General features: G+C 33.3%; 1 protein-coding gene across 4 annotated transcripts in view; it reads right to left on the reverse strand.

Annotated features, from left to right (window-relative positions):
- TTC37 (tetratricopeptide repeat domain 37) overlaps positions 1–15,595 on the reverse strand; it is a 66,306-nt gene that overhangs the window by 19,622 nt on the left and 31,089 nt on the right. For all 4 annotated transcript variants that reach the window (XM_045571759.1, XM_036410988.2, XM_045571760.1 and 1 more), the window contains 13 exons: positions 15,393–15,537; positions 15,148–15,226; positions 14,998–15,059; positions 14,829–14,885; positions 13,381–13,449; positions 11,599–11,673; positions 10,852–10,993; positions 8,026–8,119; positions 5,698–5,775; positions 4,147–4,271; positions 3,222–3,345; positions 1,895–2,116; positions 684–756 (listed from right to left, as the gene is read on the reverse strand). In XM_045571759.1, coding sequence (XP_045427715.1) covers positions 684–756; positions 1,895–2,116; positions 3,222–3,345; positions 4,147–4,271; positions 5,698–5,775; positions 8,026–8,119; positions 10,852–10,993; positions 11,599–11,673; positions 13,381–13,449; positions 14,829–14,885; positions 14,998–15,059; positions 15,148–15,226; positions 15,393–15,537 — 1,345 coding nt within the window. The remainder of the gene's footprint in view (positions 1–683; positions 757–1,894; positions 2,117–3,221; positions 3,346–4,146; positions 4,272–5,697; positions 5,776–8,025; positions 8,120–10,851; positions 10,994–11,598; positions 11,674–13,380; positions 13,450–14,828; positions 14,886–14,997; positions 15,060–15,147; positions 15,227–15,392; positions 15,538–15,595) is intronic.

Genomic DNA, 15,595 nt, shown 5'->3' on the forward strand with positions numbered 1-15,595 from the left:
AAGCCAGTAGGAACAACAAACGAACAGGCCCTCACAGACTTCAGATATTGAACTTTTTAGATGTAATAAGTGTTCAAACCATATTAGCTACTATCATTACATTTACCAACTATTTCAATAAACAGTGAAAGCTCATATCAACCATAGAAGTTAACAAAATACTTCATAGACTCCTGAAAAATATCTGGCTTTTATCAATTAAAGTACAGTATGTAATACCCTGTATATAACATTGATTTTTAAATGTCAATATAAAACAAATAGAAGATAATCCTGTTTAGATTTACATTTTTTAAACATTGGCAGTGATCTAGTTCTTGTATTCTTATATTTAAGAAAACTTTTAAATAAATTTATCTTTGGGGGTTCAAAACACAATAGCTAATGCTTATTAAGTGGCAACATTATAAGCATAATCTTATCACATAGTCATTTAAAATGTCTGCCTTCAAAAGCCCATCTAATTCTCTGCATCGTCCAAAACACCTACAGCAGTACATAAGTACATGGAAGGAACTCAATGTACTCTTTTTGAGTAACTATTGGAAATTATGGTTAAATAACAGAACTCCCTTGCTACATTAGTTAATTTTTTTCAGAGTTATGCTAGTACTTTAAAATTATAATATTTACAACATCACAGGTTACTTAATCTTCTTGCCAGAATTTAGAACGTTACTCACCTTTGCATTTCGTTGTGCATACTGAGCAACCACTCGGGACAACAGAGACCAAAGAGCAGGATCAGCTGGGTTACTAGAGATCATAAAAAACAAAAGGGCTTAGAGAAGGGAGTTACTTTAATCACAAAAAGTCCAAGCAACCAGCATTTTATCTAGTACCTAAGCTTAAAATCTTTTAGACAGCTAAAACCATCTATTATATAATAATACAATTGTAACATGCTAATTAGACCAGATAGCCAAAAGACCTCCAGATGTCATTCTGGATGCCCTTCCAGATGACCTTTCAGATAAAGCTGGGGCAGCGGGCCGAGGCAAAGGCAGGTAGGGGGATCAGGCAGGCAGGCAAGTGGTTAGGGGCAATCAGGCAGGCAAGCAGGTGAGCGATTAGGAGTCAGTGGTCCCAGATTGCAAGAGAGATGTCTGACTGCCTTTTTAGGCCCGATCCTGCAGGGATTCCTGTGGGATCGGACCTAAACTGGCAGTTGAACATTCCCTGAGGGGTCTTGGATTGCGAGAGAGTGCAGGCCGGGCTGAGGGACCCTACCCCTCAGCCCCCACCCCGATTTTGTGCACTGGGCCTCTAGTTTCATATAATTGCCCGTGTGTGTTAATTTTTAGAAAACATATTTTATATCTCTTTTATACAACAATCCTTACGAAAATAAGAAAAAATATTAGCAATGTGATGATTACAAAGCTATAAGATCTAATTAAGAAAGGTTAAGGAAATGTAATATATGTGTTCAAAGAAAGGACAAAGAGATGAGAACTATGAAAGGAAAACATATTCATAATATAAAACTTTACTGCTGAAGATAAATACCACTGCTGCTAGTGAGAACAGGTTTCTATACTCCAAACTTTGAATACCTTAATGAATGCTTATGTGGCCAAAATATTCTTAAAGCCATTAAAATGGACAGTTATCATATAACAACCTGACAACATCACATACTTGAGAATTAGTAAGGGCTTACATACTAAAAGTTTGGAAGTTCAAAATTTCTGTTCTCTTTCTATTAACTGAATTAAAAAAAAAAATCTTCATAGATGAAATAAAATGATTTTATGGGCAATTTCATAAAAACAACAACAACACATTTTGGCATATGCTTATCACCTCGTTTTATATTCCTATTAAGATCCAAATGTCAGAGACCACCTCATCAAGTATAATTCAACCCCAAGTTTACAAGCACAGAATTTACCTGTGAACAGCTTTAGATGCCTGTCTCTGCACTGCCACACTGCGGCCTTGCAGCGCATAAATGGCTGAAGTAAGAAGGCACCTCTGATAATCACTGTCTTTCTGTTTGACGTGCTTCAGTAACTCGTTAAGTGCTGCTTTTGACAGTGTAGCATCCTGCATTGCCAATCCCAAGGCACACAGAGCTTGAAGGCTCTCTATGGTTGGCTCCTTTAAGACAGAGCTATAAATACATTTTAAAATTGCTGATTAGTTATGAATACAGTAGTCTGTAACTATCTATTATAACATATTTAACATCTAGTAAGAAAAGCAAATTACTTAATTATTTAGTAAACTAAGCCCAGCTTTGAGATAAATATAAGAACGAGCTGCTTGGCTTCTTGTAACAGCAATTTCCCTGACTACCTGGCCTTTCACAGAGCAGCAATAGCCAAATTTATTTTTTGGTCTTTATATCTAAGTTTTAGAAAAAAATAAATATTTCTAATAATAATTATGAACATTGTACCATAAAAAAAGAGAACATCTAAAACTTTTTAAACAGTTTATTAAAATATAATAGAAATATTTAAAACATTACAAAATAACGCAGAGAGGTAATTGTGGGTTTTTACAATGATTGAGGAGTGTCCTTAGCATTTAATGGGTGGGAGAAAGAGATGTACTCTTCCTGCAATGGGGAAACCATTCTGTACTATGAGTATTTGTACCACTAAAAATGCTAATAAAGCACTTAGTTGATAACCACCGTCTAATAGCATATCTTAATTACCTATTGTTTTTGAAAAAATTAAGATTAACTTTCTAAAAAAAATCCAAAGTCAAAAAATATTATATGAATAACCATATATATTATTGACTGTTATTTTTAACTTATGCCCAAAATATAGAAACAGATACAAGTTATATTGGTAGCATTTTTTTTTTTTTTAAAGACTCAACTTTAACTTGAAAAAGGAAAAAAATCTCTTTGGGGATGCAAGAGGTAAAAAACAAGACAATTACAACTGGCTTCATTAAATTTTAAGATTCTACTAGATCAGGTGATAAATTACTCCTTTAAAAAATGAAGAAGTAAATGAGTAAGTAAACAAACAAACAGTGCACAGGATGATTTTGAAGGACTGGATGGATCCAGGACTAAGAATTAAGCCATGATCTCTAGTTCCACCGATGACCATCAGTTCAGAACCAGGTGGGTCTAATCTCTTGTTCACCGAACAGTTCCTAGAGCATTGTGATCTTCATTTTACATGGCTCCAAATTTGAAACCATTATTTAAGTATTTAGTCATGTTAAATCAACTCTACATCAACCACACATACCATTTAAACAGCAATGTCTTGGCTACATCCATTTTTCCTTGTTTATACTCCGTTATTGCCATAGCTGTCAATATATGGGCTTTGTCTTGCTCTGATTCAACAACAGACAAGGCTCTCTCATAGGCTGTTATATAGGGTTAGAAACAAAGGAAAACAATATAAAAAAAATCCTGATTGAAAATCTATCAGATTTTTCCTTTCCTAATTCTATTTTTCAAAAGATCTAACTTAAACTACATCTTGTTGTTCTCTTATTTTCAAGTAGATGAAATAATAATGTGTAATAATCTAACTGGTTTAGCTGTTCCAAGGTGATTCTAGGCTAACATTGGGATTATTATTTGATGTCCGTAATTTCTATCTTCAGAATATTGAGAGGCGTCTTAGTCACCATCTTCAAAACAAGTGAAGGCCGGCAGCCACAGAGATAGCACCAAACTCCATGTGCAGACCAGCAACTCCAAATAGATCTTTACAATGAGCTGCACATACAGAGGTTCGGCCCATATATGTGAAAATGCACTCAATTAGCACCTTTGCAGAAACCAAAATATACTATTATTAACAATGGTTGAGATCTTCATCTATCAGAAATTTACTTTTAAGCACTGTGAAGTAGTAAAGACCTGCTTTCAAATGCTAACTCATGTCAACCCTAAGTGATCTTGGGGCTCAGTTTCCTTGTCTGAAATAAAACACAGCTAATAACACTGCTATAAGGACTATTCCTCATAATAACCTTCTAACTGACAAACAGATAAAAAGTTCCTAGTATTGTTCTGACTCCTAAGCAGATGTTTATAAACATTGCAACCCATACCCCCCGCTCAATATTACATCTTTCTTTACGTAGGTCATTGTGATCAAATTCCTCTGAACCCTGGAAAAGTAAGATGTGACCTTCAGCTTTAAGCAACATACTCACCTTTACTGCTCTCTTTATACAGACCCTTCATAAATAAAGCCAGTGCAAAACCTATGATGTCTTCTAACTCTTCAAGGGGTGTTGACTTAAAAGCCTCGATAGCTTTATCATATTCACCAATGGAACTAAGAAGCAAAACAAAACTTACTTTTAACATAAAAAATAATTCTGGCTTACATCATCAAAATATACAGATATTATTATACCACATTTCTTCTAATGACTTGACTTCATCTATCAGAGTTAAAACTGTAGAAAGGACTTAAAATAAAAAGCATATCACTTATTTCACATAGGACTTACTAAGGGGATTTAACTTTACACTTTGCTTCCTTTAAATAATATGTGAATATGATTAGTTTTCTAAAGTGCAAAGTATTTTTAAAAAAACAAACGAATTAAAATCCAAAATTATAAAAATAATTTCAATTTTAATGTATTTTTAAGCTTAATACATTAAATATTATTCCCATAAGTATGGAGTTCTAGAACCTTGGACAAGCCTAATAAGTAAAAAAATTCCTTAGTCAGAATCAAATCTAGCCTTTGTATACACTGTTTGGAAAGCACATAGAAAGAAACATTAAAATTCCATAGATAAAACTATACATGCTCTTTTTTGTATTTAATAGGTATACAAGTAAAAAATCTGTTATATCTGATACTAAATGTAATACTTCTTAATAACAGAAAATAAACTTTTTTTGCTTATATAAAATGAAGAGAAACTGCCATCACCTGGAATAGAAACACTGTATATTTGATATTCTTACTTAGTATCCATCACTATAACCAGAAGCCATAATCTATTTTTAATGTGTTATTGGAAATCTTTTCATAACATTTTTACAAAGGTGGAAGAATTTTAAAATCAATAAAGTTAAATTTGATAAATATTTTGATAAAGGTAAGAGTGTTACTTTAGACTGTTTATGAATAAATACATTCAATTTGGGGGCAGCTCTCAACTTGAGGAATGCTTCCTTAGCCTCAACTAAAGCCTTACCCCATAACACCTATTCTGTGGTCCTAGTTCTGCCCTCTAAAACAACTGGTTCATTTTTAATCTTTTAAAAATATATATCTTTTGAAGTAAGAAGTCTTTGAGAATCTGAAGGCAGCTATGTGGCTCTCCACTCACCAAATACACACACTCAGAAATTTTTATGGACTATTTCAAAAGAATTCAGAATGTTTCTGAATTCCTAATGTCCAACAATAGTTTAAAAATATACAGGAAATCAGAATTAATCCAATTCTTCCAATTAATTAGGCTTTTACTTTAGAGACAGCAACTGCCTCTCTTCCAAATGTTCTCTTCTGTAGTCCACAGCCATCAGTTCTAAACCTGCACCTCATAAAGCACACCGTGGTGAGGTATTGTCCAGGGACAGGAAACCATTAACACAGCCTGCCTTTGTGGGAATTGTGTATCCCGAGGGAATGTCACCAGCCTACTACTCTAGAAACTTGCATCACCTCACTAGTTCCATAGCTTTCACCAGAAATATCAAGTAGGTCACAGAATTAATGGGGGAAAAACATGCTTACCATAACAATCTGCCATAATTTCTAATTGCATCATGATAATTAACTTGGTCTTCTGCATTCTGTAACAACAAAATTGCCCTAAAAAAAAAAAAAAAAAAAGGCATTTTAAGTTATCTATATGCAATAGCATTTTTTCACCCTTCTTCATTAATTGAATCTACAGATTTTTGCTTTTAATTCCACTATTTCTTTAATGCTAAGTTATAACCTATTCACACTTTATTAAACTGGTACCACAAAAAAACACTTCATACTTAGATTTTAGATTGCCAGGAAAATTACTTTAACAAAGTGAATCTTATAAGTGAAATCATTTCTTTCTTTCTCTCCCTTTCTCTCTCTTTCTCTCAGGTTAAGGAACAGTTTTAAATATTCCAAAAATTTTAATCTAAGAATGGAAAAACAACTATGTTGATGTCTTAATTTCTGACATATTAGAACTATATAGAAAAACTCTAAAATATTTATATAATAGTAGTTTGAGTTAGGAAGTCAGGAAATGCTTTCATGTGCCTTTAATGGTTACATAAACATATGTGAGCAATACTGACTTCAGAGAAAGGAAGGTGTTACAAGGAGTCCTCAGAAGCTTAGAATTAATTCACCAACATGCTGACAACCCAGATTTTTTATCTTCTCCTGCACAGTCCCCTTTGGGCAAGCAGGGAAATGTTTAACAACCAAAGGAATGAAATACTTAGTAATATTTTATTTTATTTTCTGTTTAAAAAGGATTAGCCAGGAAGAATCACCCAAGAAAAGCTTCTACTCCCCCTGATTTACATGAAAAACAAAAATTAGCCAGAGAAGTCTAGGAGAGAGTATTGTAGAGACAGTACTATATTAAAAACTATATTTCTGGTTAGATTTAATACCTAACTTGTAGTTTCAAGCCTCAAAAACTTGTTTAAGGCAAAAACCACAGTAATGAATAGGTTAAGAAGGAGTGGTACATATCCAAGTGACTTTGGAGTTGCCATTTTAGGCTAACGGTATAACCAGTATCAGATCCATAATGTGTGATTATAATATACACCCCAAAACGTAGTGAGCACTCTAAAGATTTCTAGTTTTCTGTTCTGCTCACTGTTGCATTCTATCATATTTATACTGTTTGCTTACTGGTAAGTTTATTGTGACAGGGAAAGAAATATAATTGTGGTTTTTCATAATCCTCTTCACTTACACCTGGAAAAATAACTTCATTATATAACCTTCAGTACCATCTAGCGATTACTCCTTTGCACTTCAGAGAGATCCATTAAAAAATGGCAAAGTATTTAGGAAACCTCAATTATTTTTTTTAATCTAACACGACTTCTTCTAAACTATTTATTTAGATTGGGGGCACCTCAGAAGTTCAGCAACCAGGTCTTTTAACTTTTCATCTGGTCCTCACAAGATCAAGTTATTTTCTTATTCACGAATCAAATAATTTGCAGAGAATCAAACTTTGTTTATTTCCTTTCCTACTGTCCTATCTGGTCACTGCACTTGAACACATGTCCTTGTTTCTTCGACATGCCAAGTGCACCCCTGACTCAGAGTACTTGCTCTTATTGTTTCTTCTGCTTGGAGTTTTCTTGTCCTGACAACCAAATGGCTTCATTAAGGCCAGGCCTCATTTGCCTCTTTATTAAACCCACCCTTCTTAAAACCTATCTCAAATTCACTGCCTGCCTCTGTAATTTCTGGTCCTCTGCTTTGATTTTCTTTCTTAGCAATTATTACCATCACAGATAACCTACTAGCCTATCATGTGTCTCCCTCACCTGAACAGGAGCTCCATGAGAAAGGGGCCTGTGTCTGCTTTAGCTCACTGCTAGCTGCCAGAGCCAAGGACACTGCTTGATTCACAGCAGTTCAACAAACATTTACTGATGGGTAAATATAGAGTAGACTAAAGTGGCTCAAACAAATAAATAATGTTCTGATTCCTTCTCTGAATAAATACATGTATTTAATAAAGCTAGACACAGTCTAAAGGGATGGATTTTTCTAAAACAATCTGAGGGTTTTTTAGTTTGGTGTTCCTTTTTCCTCTCTCTCTCTCTCTCTCTCTCTCTCTCTCTCTCTCTCTCTCTCTCCCTCTCTCTCTCTCTCTCTCTCTCTCTCTCTCTCTCTCTCTCTCTCTCTCAGGTTAAGGAACAAAAACCAAAATATAGCTCAAAATTTAAATTGCATATTTTCACCCTCATAGATGTAATAATAATAAATATTAGGAAAAAATGAAAACTATTATTTAATACCTTCTTCATGAGAGTGAGACTAAATAAAGAAAGGCCACTAACATGTAAGGATGGCATCTCAGTTAAAGGCAAAGTTTACCTGTGGAGTGCTTCTGCTGCTTCCTTTTTCAGCTGTAGATGTTCATTCAAATAACTCAACATTGTGAGAGCTGGAGCATAGTTCGGAATTCTTTCTGGAAATCAAAAAATACCTGTTCTTTACATGTACATAATGGTTGTGTTTGTAAAATATTAATTTTATTTTCAATTTTTAAATATTTTAAACAACAGATTAGCTCTTGAAATCTTTGGCATTAAGAATAGCAGTCTGATTATCTTGACTATAAAATGCCAGTAAATTATTTCATAATTCTTCCACATTTTTCAGTAACATTTAGTTACTACAAATTATAATTCTTCCAAATTATTCAGTAACATTTATAGTTACTATATACTTTAAATGTTTTAAAGTTTAACCATTTTTATCTCTAATGATATAATAACTTGAAAATGTACCTCATGTTAAAACTATGCATTTGATTTATAAGGAAAATTAAGTTCTTCAGCCAATCATGCGAACTTTCCCAGGATTAATTTTTCTTGGGGGTTGTGTTCCAATTTTATGTATGTTTTTTAAAAATAACTCAATACCATACACTAGAAACAGATGATGACTTTGGTATTGCCAATGCAGTATTTTGAAATTTTCATGTCAAAAAAGATCATGCATCTGATGATGTAAAAAGAAAACATCTAATTAAAAGCTATATTAAGCAGGCCTTCAAATCCCTTAAATTATTTAATAAAATATAGTGTAATCATATCATAGCTTATGTGATGGTTATATTTTAACATAAAGCACAAGGTACAATCATTGTTGGAGAGCATACAAGACTTGATTGGAAAGTTTATAAGGAGGACATTTTGATAAAGGGGAAGTGTGTGGAAGGCCACCTGCCCTGTTTATTGAAATACAGACTTAAGGGAGTGCAGAAGGTGGCACCCCTAATTACTCCTTAACTTTTCCAAACAAGTCTGTGCACATGCAGACCCCCAGGTGCTCACTGGAATCCTTATCCTTAATCCCTGGGTACCCTTGCCTAGAGGACAATGTAAACACACGTGTCCTCCCAAGATTGCTCACCTTACTGATTGTATCTGTAATAATAAAAGCATAATATGCTAATTAGACTGTACATCCTTCCGAACAACCTTCCTGGCTGTGAGGGAAGCCTGGGTCCCGGGTGCCAGAGGGAAGCCAGTGCAGGCAGCTGGAGGAAGGAATGCCTACTCTTGCATAAATTTCATGCATCGGGCCTCTAGACTAAAGATAAAAACTGCAATAAAAGGCTACCAAGGCAGGAAATTGAGGCTGCCTAGTCCCTTTGGCCAGGCCATACCTTAGCCCTCTCTTTCACAGTGAAACTGTGTCGAAGCAATCTGTTCATCTGCTGTTCAGGGGCTGCTGGTCAGCACTGGCAAATCATATTACTATACTATATGATGTTTAGATTCTAACATCAAAGCATAAGGTGAAAATCACAGTCAAGTTATTTTTGAAAAATCCTCAAGTTATCACACAAGGAGAGGGGCACCAAAATAGAATCAAACTGAGTAAAAGGAGAGCGTGCCTTTCATCTGCTCATCCTGAAGCACCCAGCAGGACAGATGAAGATACTGTACTCTCCCTCTTTTCTCTCCTAATTTATTCATTTGGCTAAGCACATGTAGTTGAATTTGTTAAATGAATATGTTATCATTATGACTCCACTATGGAGTTAAAAATGTAACTGTGTAAAACTCTCAGGAAATGATTTGTTTGTTGCTCTAGTAATCTGAATTTCGCAGAAAACTCTATCAATAGATTTACCTCTTTATGAAAATCCTTCATAAATATTACCCATTCTGTAAGGAAACCTAGCAATGAAATTTCTGATCATATGCTTTCACAGAGGCTCTAGGTATTCATTAGATTCATTCATTTTAGCATACCAATAACATGTGGATGCCCCAAAGTGCTGACTTTAAAATAACAGCATTCTTCTCAAGTGCCCCAGGCTCAATGCAAGAAGAATATTATAACCATTCAATATCTATGATGAGGCATTTTCTCTTCTGCCTTTCACAATTTATTTGACTCTTTGTCATTCAACTGCCAATATTCCTGCTTAAATGCCTTGTTTCTTTATTCGAATTTTGTCAAAAGATTTTTAAAAAATACTAGCAAAACTAACATTTCTTGAGCATGTAAAGTATGCCAGTTACTCTGCACATTTTGTAGGGTTTATAGGTAAGAAAACTAAAATTCAATTTGGTAACATGCTCAGGGTTTTATTATGGCTACTAAATGATAGAGGGGAGATTAAAATTCAATAGTAGTTTTATTAAGGAAAGGAAATTATTACAATAGATGGTTAATAAAACTTCACCATTCTATCCTTTTCCTAGGCCTAAATGTATTTTTCCAGTATCTTAAAGAAAAATCAGGTATTAAAGTGGGAGGTTAAATGCACTGGGTTTGAAACTTAAAGCACATTATCTCATTTAATTCTCACATCTCTACAACCCAGATGCTGTTACCTCTCCTTTCCAAGGTTAAAAGAAGTTAAGGAAAGTAAAATACTTGGCTGTAGCTAAAGTAAATGGCAGAGCTAGAATAGCAGCAACTCGGGCCCTTTAGGCTCCAAAATGTTTCCAGTACAACATGGAAATCACTTTTATCTTGAATCACTAGCTAACGTTTCATCCCTCTTCAAAGTCTTTATTAAAGTTTAAAAAGTAGACTGCTTGGCCACTGGGTTAGAAAAGGCAAATTCATGGCTTAAGGAACACTAATATTTAATTTGTAATTAACTAATTTTAAAAATTCATTAAATTATTTCAACAGTTATTAAAATATCTTGTCATCATATAACAGGTGCCTTACCTATGTATTTACTCAAAACAACCTGTGCTGCTGGGATAGCATTCATCTGGAGGATGTTGTACCGGTACAGTTCTGTTTCTCTGTTGCTTTTATCTTGCAATGTAGTACAGACCCAGTATGCATAACCCATTGCTCCTTCAGTCTTTAAAAAAGCCAAAGTTAAGTGGACATAGAGTAATAAATATATCAATACAAAATGAAGAAATGAAACAATGCACTTCAATACAATAAATAGCACACCTTAGTTTTAAGTTAACAGTTAAGTACCTTTACAGGGTCACTATGAAATAATACAGCTAAGAACATATTTAAGTCTTGCTTCAATCCTAAATAGAAGAATCAAATGGGATAAATTAAGTGCAGACAACAGAGTCCAGCCTGATGGCTTAGTTTGCTGCTTTTCAGCACCATTCCCATAGGTCAAAGTAATAATTACCAATCAAAAGAATCGTAAAACACTTTCATAAATAATCTAGGAATATCAACTGAGTTAGTACTCATCTTATGTTTATTTTTTCTAGAGTCTCTTTCTACTCTACAAGACTACTACTGTATCTACTGAATACCAATGTCATTTCATCAGATCTTGATGTCTTTAATTAAAGATAGCTTATCTGCTTTTGAGAAAGAATAAAGAGGAGAGACAAGGGCTGTCATTAACATCTGATACCACTAAGTATCCATTTTCTCAACAAAGATAATACTTTTCTCATTAGTGAATCCTAAGAAGAATGCTCAAATTCTTACGTGCATACTGAGTTCTGTGGTGTGCCTGAAAAGATCCATGGTGTCGTAACTTCCAACTGTCTCTGCAATAAGAGCCTATGAAGAAAAAGAACAAGTTCCTAATTTGTTTAAAAGGAGTAATCATAATCATCATCAATCATCACCATCATCATCATTATCATCAATGAAACTGGAAAAAACAAAGGTTTAAAAGCTGTGCTTAAAAGCAAAGTTAATTTCTAGTTCAGTCTTGGCTACCATATTCCCATGGCTCAGAGGACAAGAATGACTTATTAAATTGGACCTTAAGCAGACAAATGCTTTCAGAATGCCATCTGCAACCTCCTCCCTCCCCTCTCACCCTTGATTGATTCATACTGGTATTTGTCTGGAATAGGATTCTTAATCACAGGGTCAGCTCGGATTCACTTGTGTAACTTTTTTAAAAGAAGGTCCTCTCCCCTAGGTTCTAGAGATATGGGGTAGAGTCACAACATGTTTGTTTTTAAAACCGCCTCAGAATTTTAAATAGTATACCTGTGCTATTGACTTTATGAGACTATGTAATAAGTTAGAATTACTTTCAAAACTATCTTTTAAAGAAATCAGGGTTTTTTAGTTATCATTTATTACTAATATTATTAAAAATTAGGTATGTATGGGAGGGGGGTAATGTTAAAATATGTACACAGATAATAATTTAATAAAAATAAATAAATTAATTAAAAAATTAGCATTAAATCTCAATTCTATTGTTACTATTTTAATTAAATTTACTAGTTATTTCCTGAAATAAATTATTTTTAAGAACTAAAATATCTGAAAAATAAAGAAAAATATGTTTTTCTGACAACATCTAAGATGAATCAACCTAGAGCACTGAGACATTTAGATCAGCAGCAGCAGCATTCTTTGGAACAGGTAGAAATGAAAATTCTTTAGCCCTTGTGTCTAATAACTTATATAGAGATTAGTATAATAATGCCATTGTTCCCACATGCTACCACAGTTAAGGGAACAGGAAGTTTGCCTTGCTAACTTGGTTTCTTCACCAATTAGCTAGAATTAGACCCAAGAGTTAAAAGTACAATAAAAATTATTAATAATAATTTAGATTAATAATTTTCTGATATTGGTGATGCCTCTACTATTCTCTGAACAAAAAAACAACAACAACAAAAAAAACAACAACCACTTACTAATTTCTCAACTACATAGGATTTAGAGGCTACCCTTTCTAATCCTCTTCTTTTTCAGGTGAGAACCTATTGAATCCAGTAATTTTTTTAAGGTTAAAAAAATTTTTTTAAATAATCAGTGACAGACTCATATCACTAACCAAGTATCTTGATATCTATTTGGCAGTACAAAAAAAATCTAAATTTGGGGGAAGGGGAGTTAGCAGACTCATACAAAGAAGTGCAAATAAAATTATGAAAACTTTTCAGAAAACGAGAAAACAATCAAAATGATATTGTAGATTTTCATTTGGGGTAGGAGTAAACATAGCTCTTGGTTTATTCTTTAAGTATAATAATGTCAGACTGATGGGGTTAAAAGCCTCCCAAATCAATGCTTAATCATTACAAGCTGTAGGACTTTGGGCACTAGGATCTCTGAGCTTCAATTCCACATCTATAAAAACTACCACCAACTCAAAGAACTGATGAAAGTTTAACTGAAATAATGTATACAAAGAGCCTGTTATTCTTATTATCACTTATATTAATAGGTTATTTATACCACTTATATTAATAGGTTATTTATGTCAATAGGATTATTAATAACTAAATGTTATCTTACTTGTCCAATCCAGCACATTAAATAAGATGGATCAAGGGACTGAGCTGTTTTGAAAGCTTCATGAGCTTGCTAGGAAACAAAAAAAAAAAATAATATATCAAGTCATTTTATATATTTAATATTAAATTGTCTATGTTTAAAAATCATAAAGAGAATAAGAAAACTGAGACTTATCAACATATATGATGGCTTAAACACAATTAGCAACACTTAAATCAGTGCTCCACCAGAGCATTCTTGGGTGCAACAGATTTTTCTACGGGGTTAGGGGTTCTGGTCTCAATGAAAGGGCATATAGATGTTCACCTTACATTTGGTAGAACTTTTAATGAATTACCCATCTATTTGCTAGGTTTGAAGAATGTAAATAAGGCTGTATCTATTCATTCCCCTCTTTTTGAGCTTAGCTGGAAGGAAGACAAAGTCTTCCAACAACCAACAAAGTCAGATATATAACTGCTACAAGACAACAAGAGTGGTTGACATAATCTGTGCTAAGAAGTCAGGAGATTTTAAAGATACTGTAGTTGGGCACATTAAGTTGCATGTCATTCTTTTTTCCTGCTACAAAAAAATAACATTATATGCTGCTTTCTATCACTTTCTCAATAATCTATGTGTGGCAGGAAACAGACTTATTTTTCCTCCAAAAAAGTAAACTAATGGGCAAATGCATCATGTTTCATAAAACCACATCCATGGTTTATTAAGATCTTACTTTGTTTAAATTTAAAAATATATTTTTTCATATATACTAAGATCCACATTAATATTTTTCTTTGTTATATTTACAATCTTCTAAAGCAATCTCTGCTGTGACTTAATGTATTCCTAAGAATATTACTAACACTACTTTAAAACGGTGAGTTTTGGTATGCTGGCTGAAACAAAACAGTACAGATGTTATCTGTGGATTTATAGAAACATCTAAATATCACCTACAAACATATGCCCAATTCTTTGGTTGAGTATGACAAATTGCATTTGTATTATAAAGGGATTAACATCAGATAAAGCAGAATATAAATCACCCAAAAAATGTTAAATTTAAGCTGCTAGAGAGTACTAATCATCTCCCTTATTTCATCACCCTACCCTCAATACCACCTACATGGGACTCCCCTTACATGTATAGATATAAAAATAAAAAAAACAAAAACAAAAAACACCCAAATAATTCAAAGAATTGTTTTAATCTCTAGATGAAAAACCAAAAGAATTATAAAACCATAAATTTCTTGAGTGGTATAGAAAGGAAAATAAATCTTACACATTCATTATTCAATAACATAAACTGAATATCATTAATTATATAGCATATTAGAGAGCATACTGGATAGATAACAATTATGAAGTTATTTCTCCACAAGAAGTTGTGCTATTATGAAGAGATCAGGTACAGAAAATGTTCTTTACTTTTAATATGACAAAGCAGTCAGCACAGTTACCTCAATTTTTTCATTTGCAAGGTATAACACTCCCAAGTTGGTCCATGCAACAGGATTCTAAAATATATATATGTATATAAATTAGGTCTTGTCTCCATGGAAGTCTCAGAAAATTATTCACACTAAATTTCAAAGTCCTTTTTCATTGATAGACACATAGAACACTCACAATTTGCTCTGACTGGATTGATTTGATGAAACAATGTTGAGCAAGGGCATAATTTTTAATACCTAAAAAATACAGAATTTAATGAAACTGAACTTTTTTACCTGAAATGAGCAATCTTCTAAAATTACTGAAGTGTTATTCAATTCTTACCACTATAACATGAAACCACACCAAGAGCATTCCAGTATAAGTGGCTTTTACTGTTGAGTCTCACTGCCTTTTTCAGACACTGAAAAATAAAGTTAGATTATTTTTTTAACTCTTTGAATGTCAGTTCATATATGAAGATAAATATGGTTAATGTAAAAACACTAAAGTTATTTCCTTTATCAATAAAATTTGTCAGAAAAGCACTTCATTTTTTTAAGTTTATGAAAAATTTCTCAAAACCATACATGTAATGATTTCTCCAACAAGTCTTTAAGATCATTCATGTTGTTGCCAGTTTCTGCTAGATGTTGTGCTTGACGATAATAATTAATTCCAAGGTCACACCACGTATTAGATGTAGACATCAGTTTTAATGCACGCCCGTAACACCTATGGAAATGTAAAAGTGGATGTTAAGTTTTATTTTCATATCCTTATTCAATTTGAA

The sequence above is a fragment of the Pipistrellus kuhlii genome, unplaced genomic scaffold (genome assembly GCF_014108245.1).
Source record: "Pipistrellus kuhlii isolate mPipKuh1 unplaced genomic scaffold, mPipKuh1.p scaffold_m20_p_4, whole genome shotgun sequence".
Taxonomy (NCBI): domain Eukaryota; kingdom Metazoa; phylum Chordata; class Mammalia; order Chiroptera; family Vespertilionidae; genus Pipistrellus; species Pipistrellus kuhlii.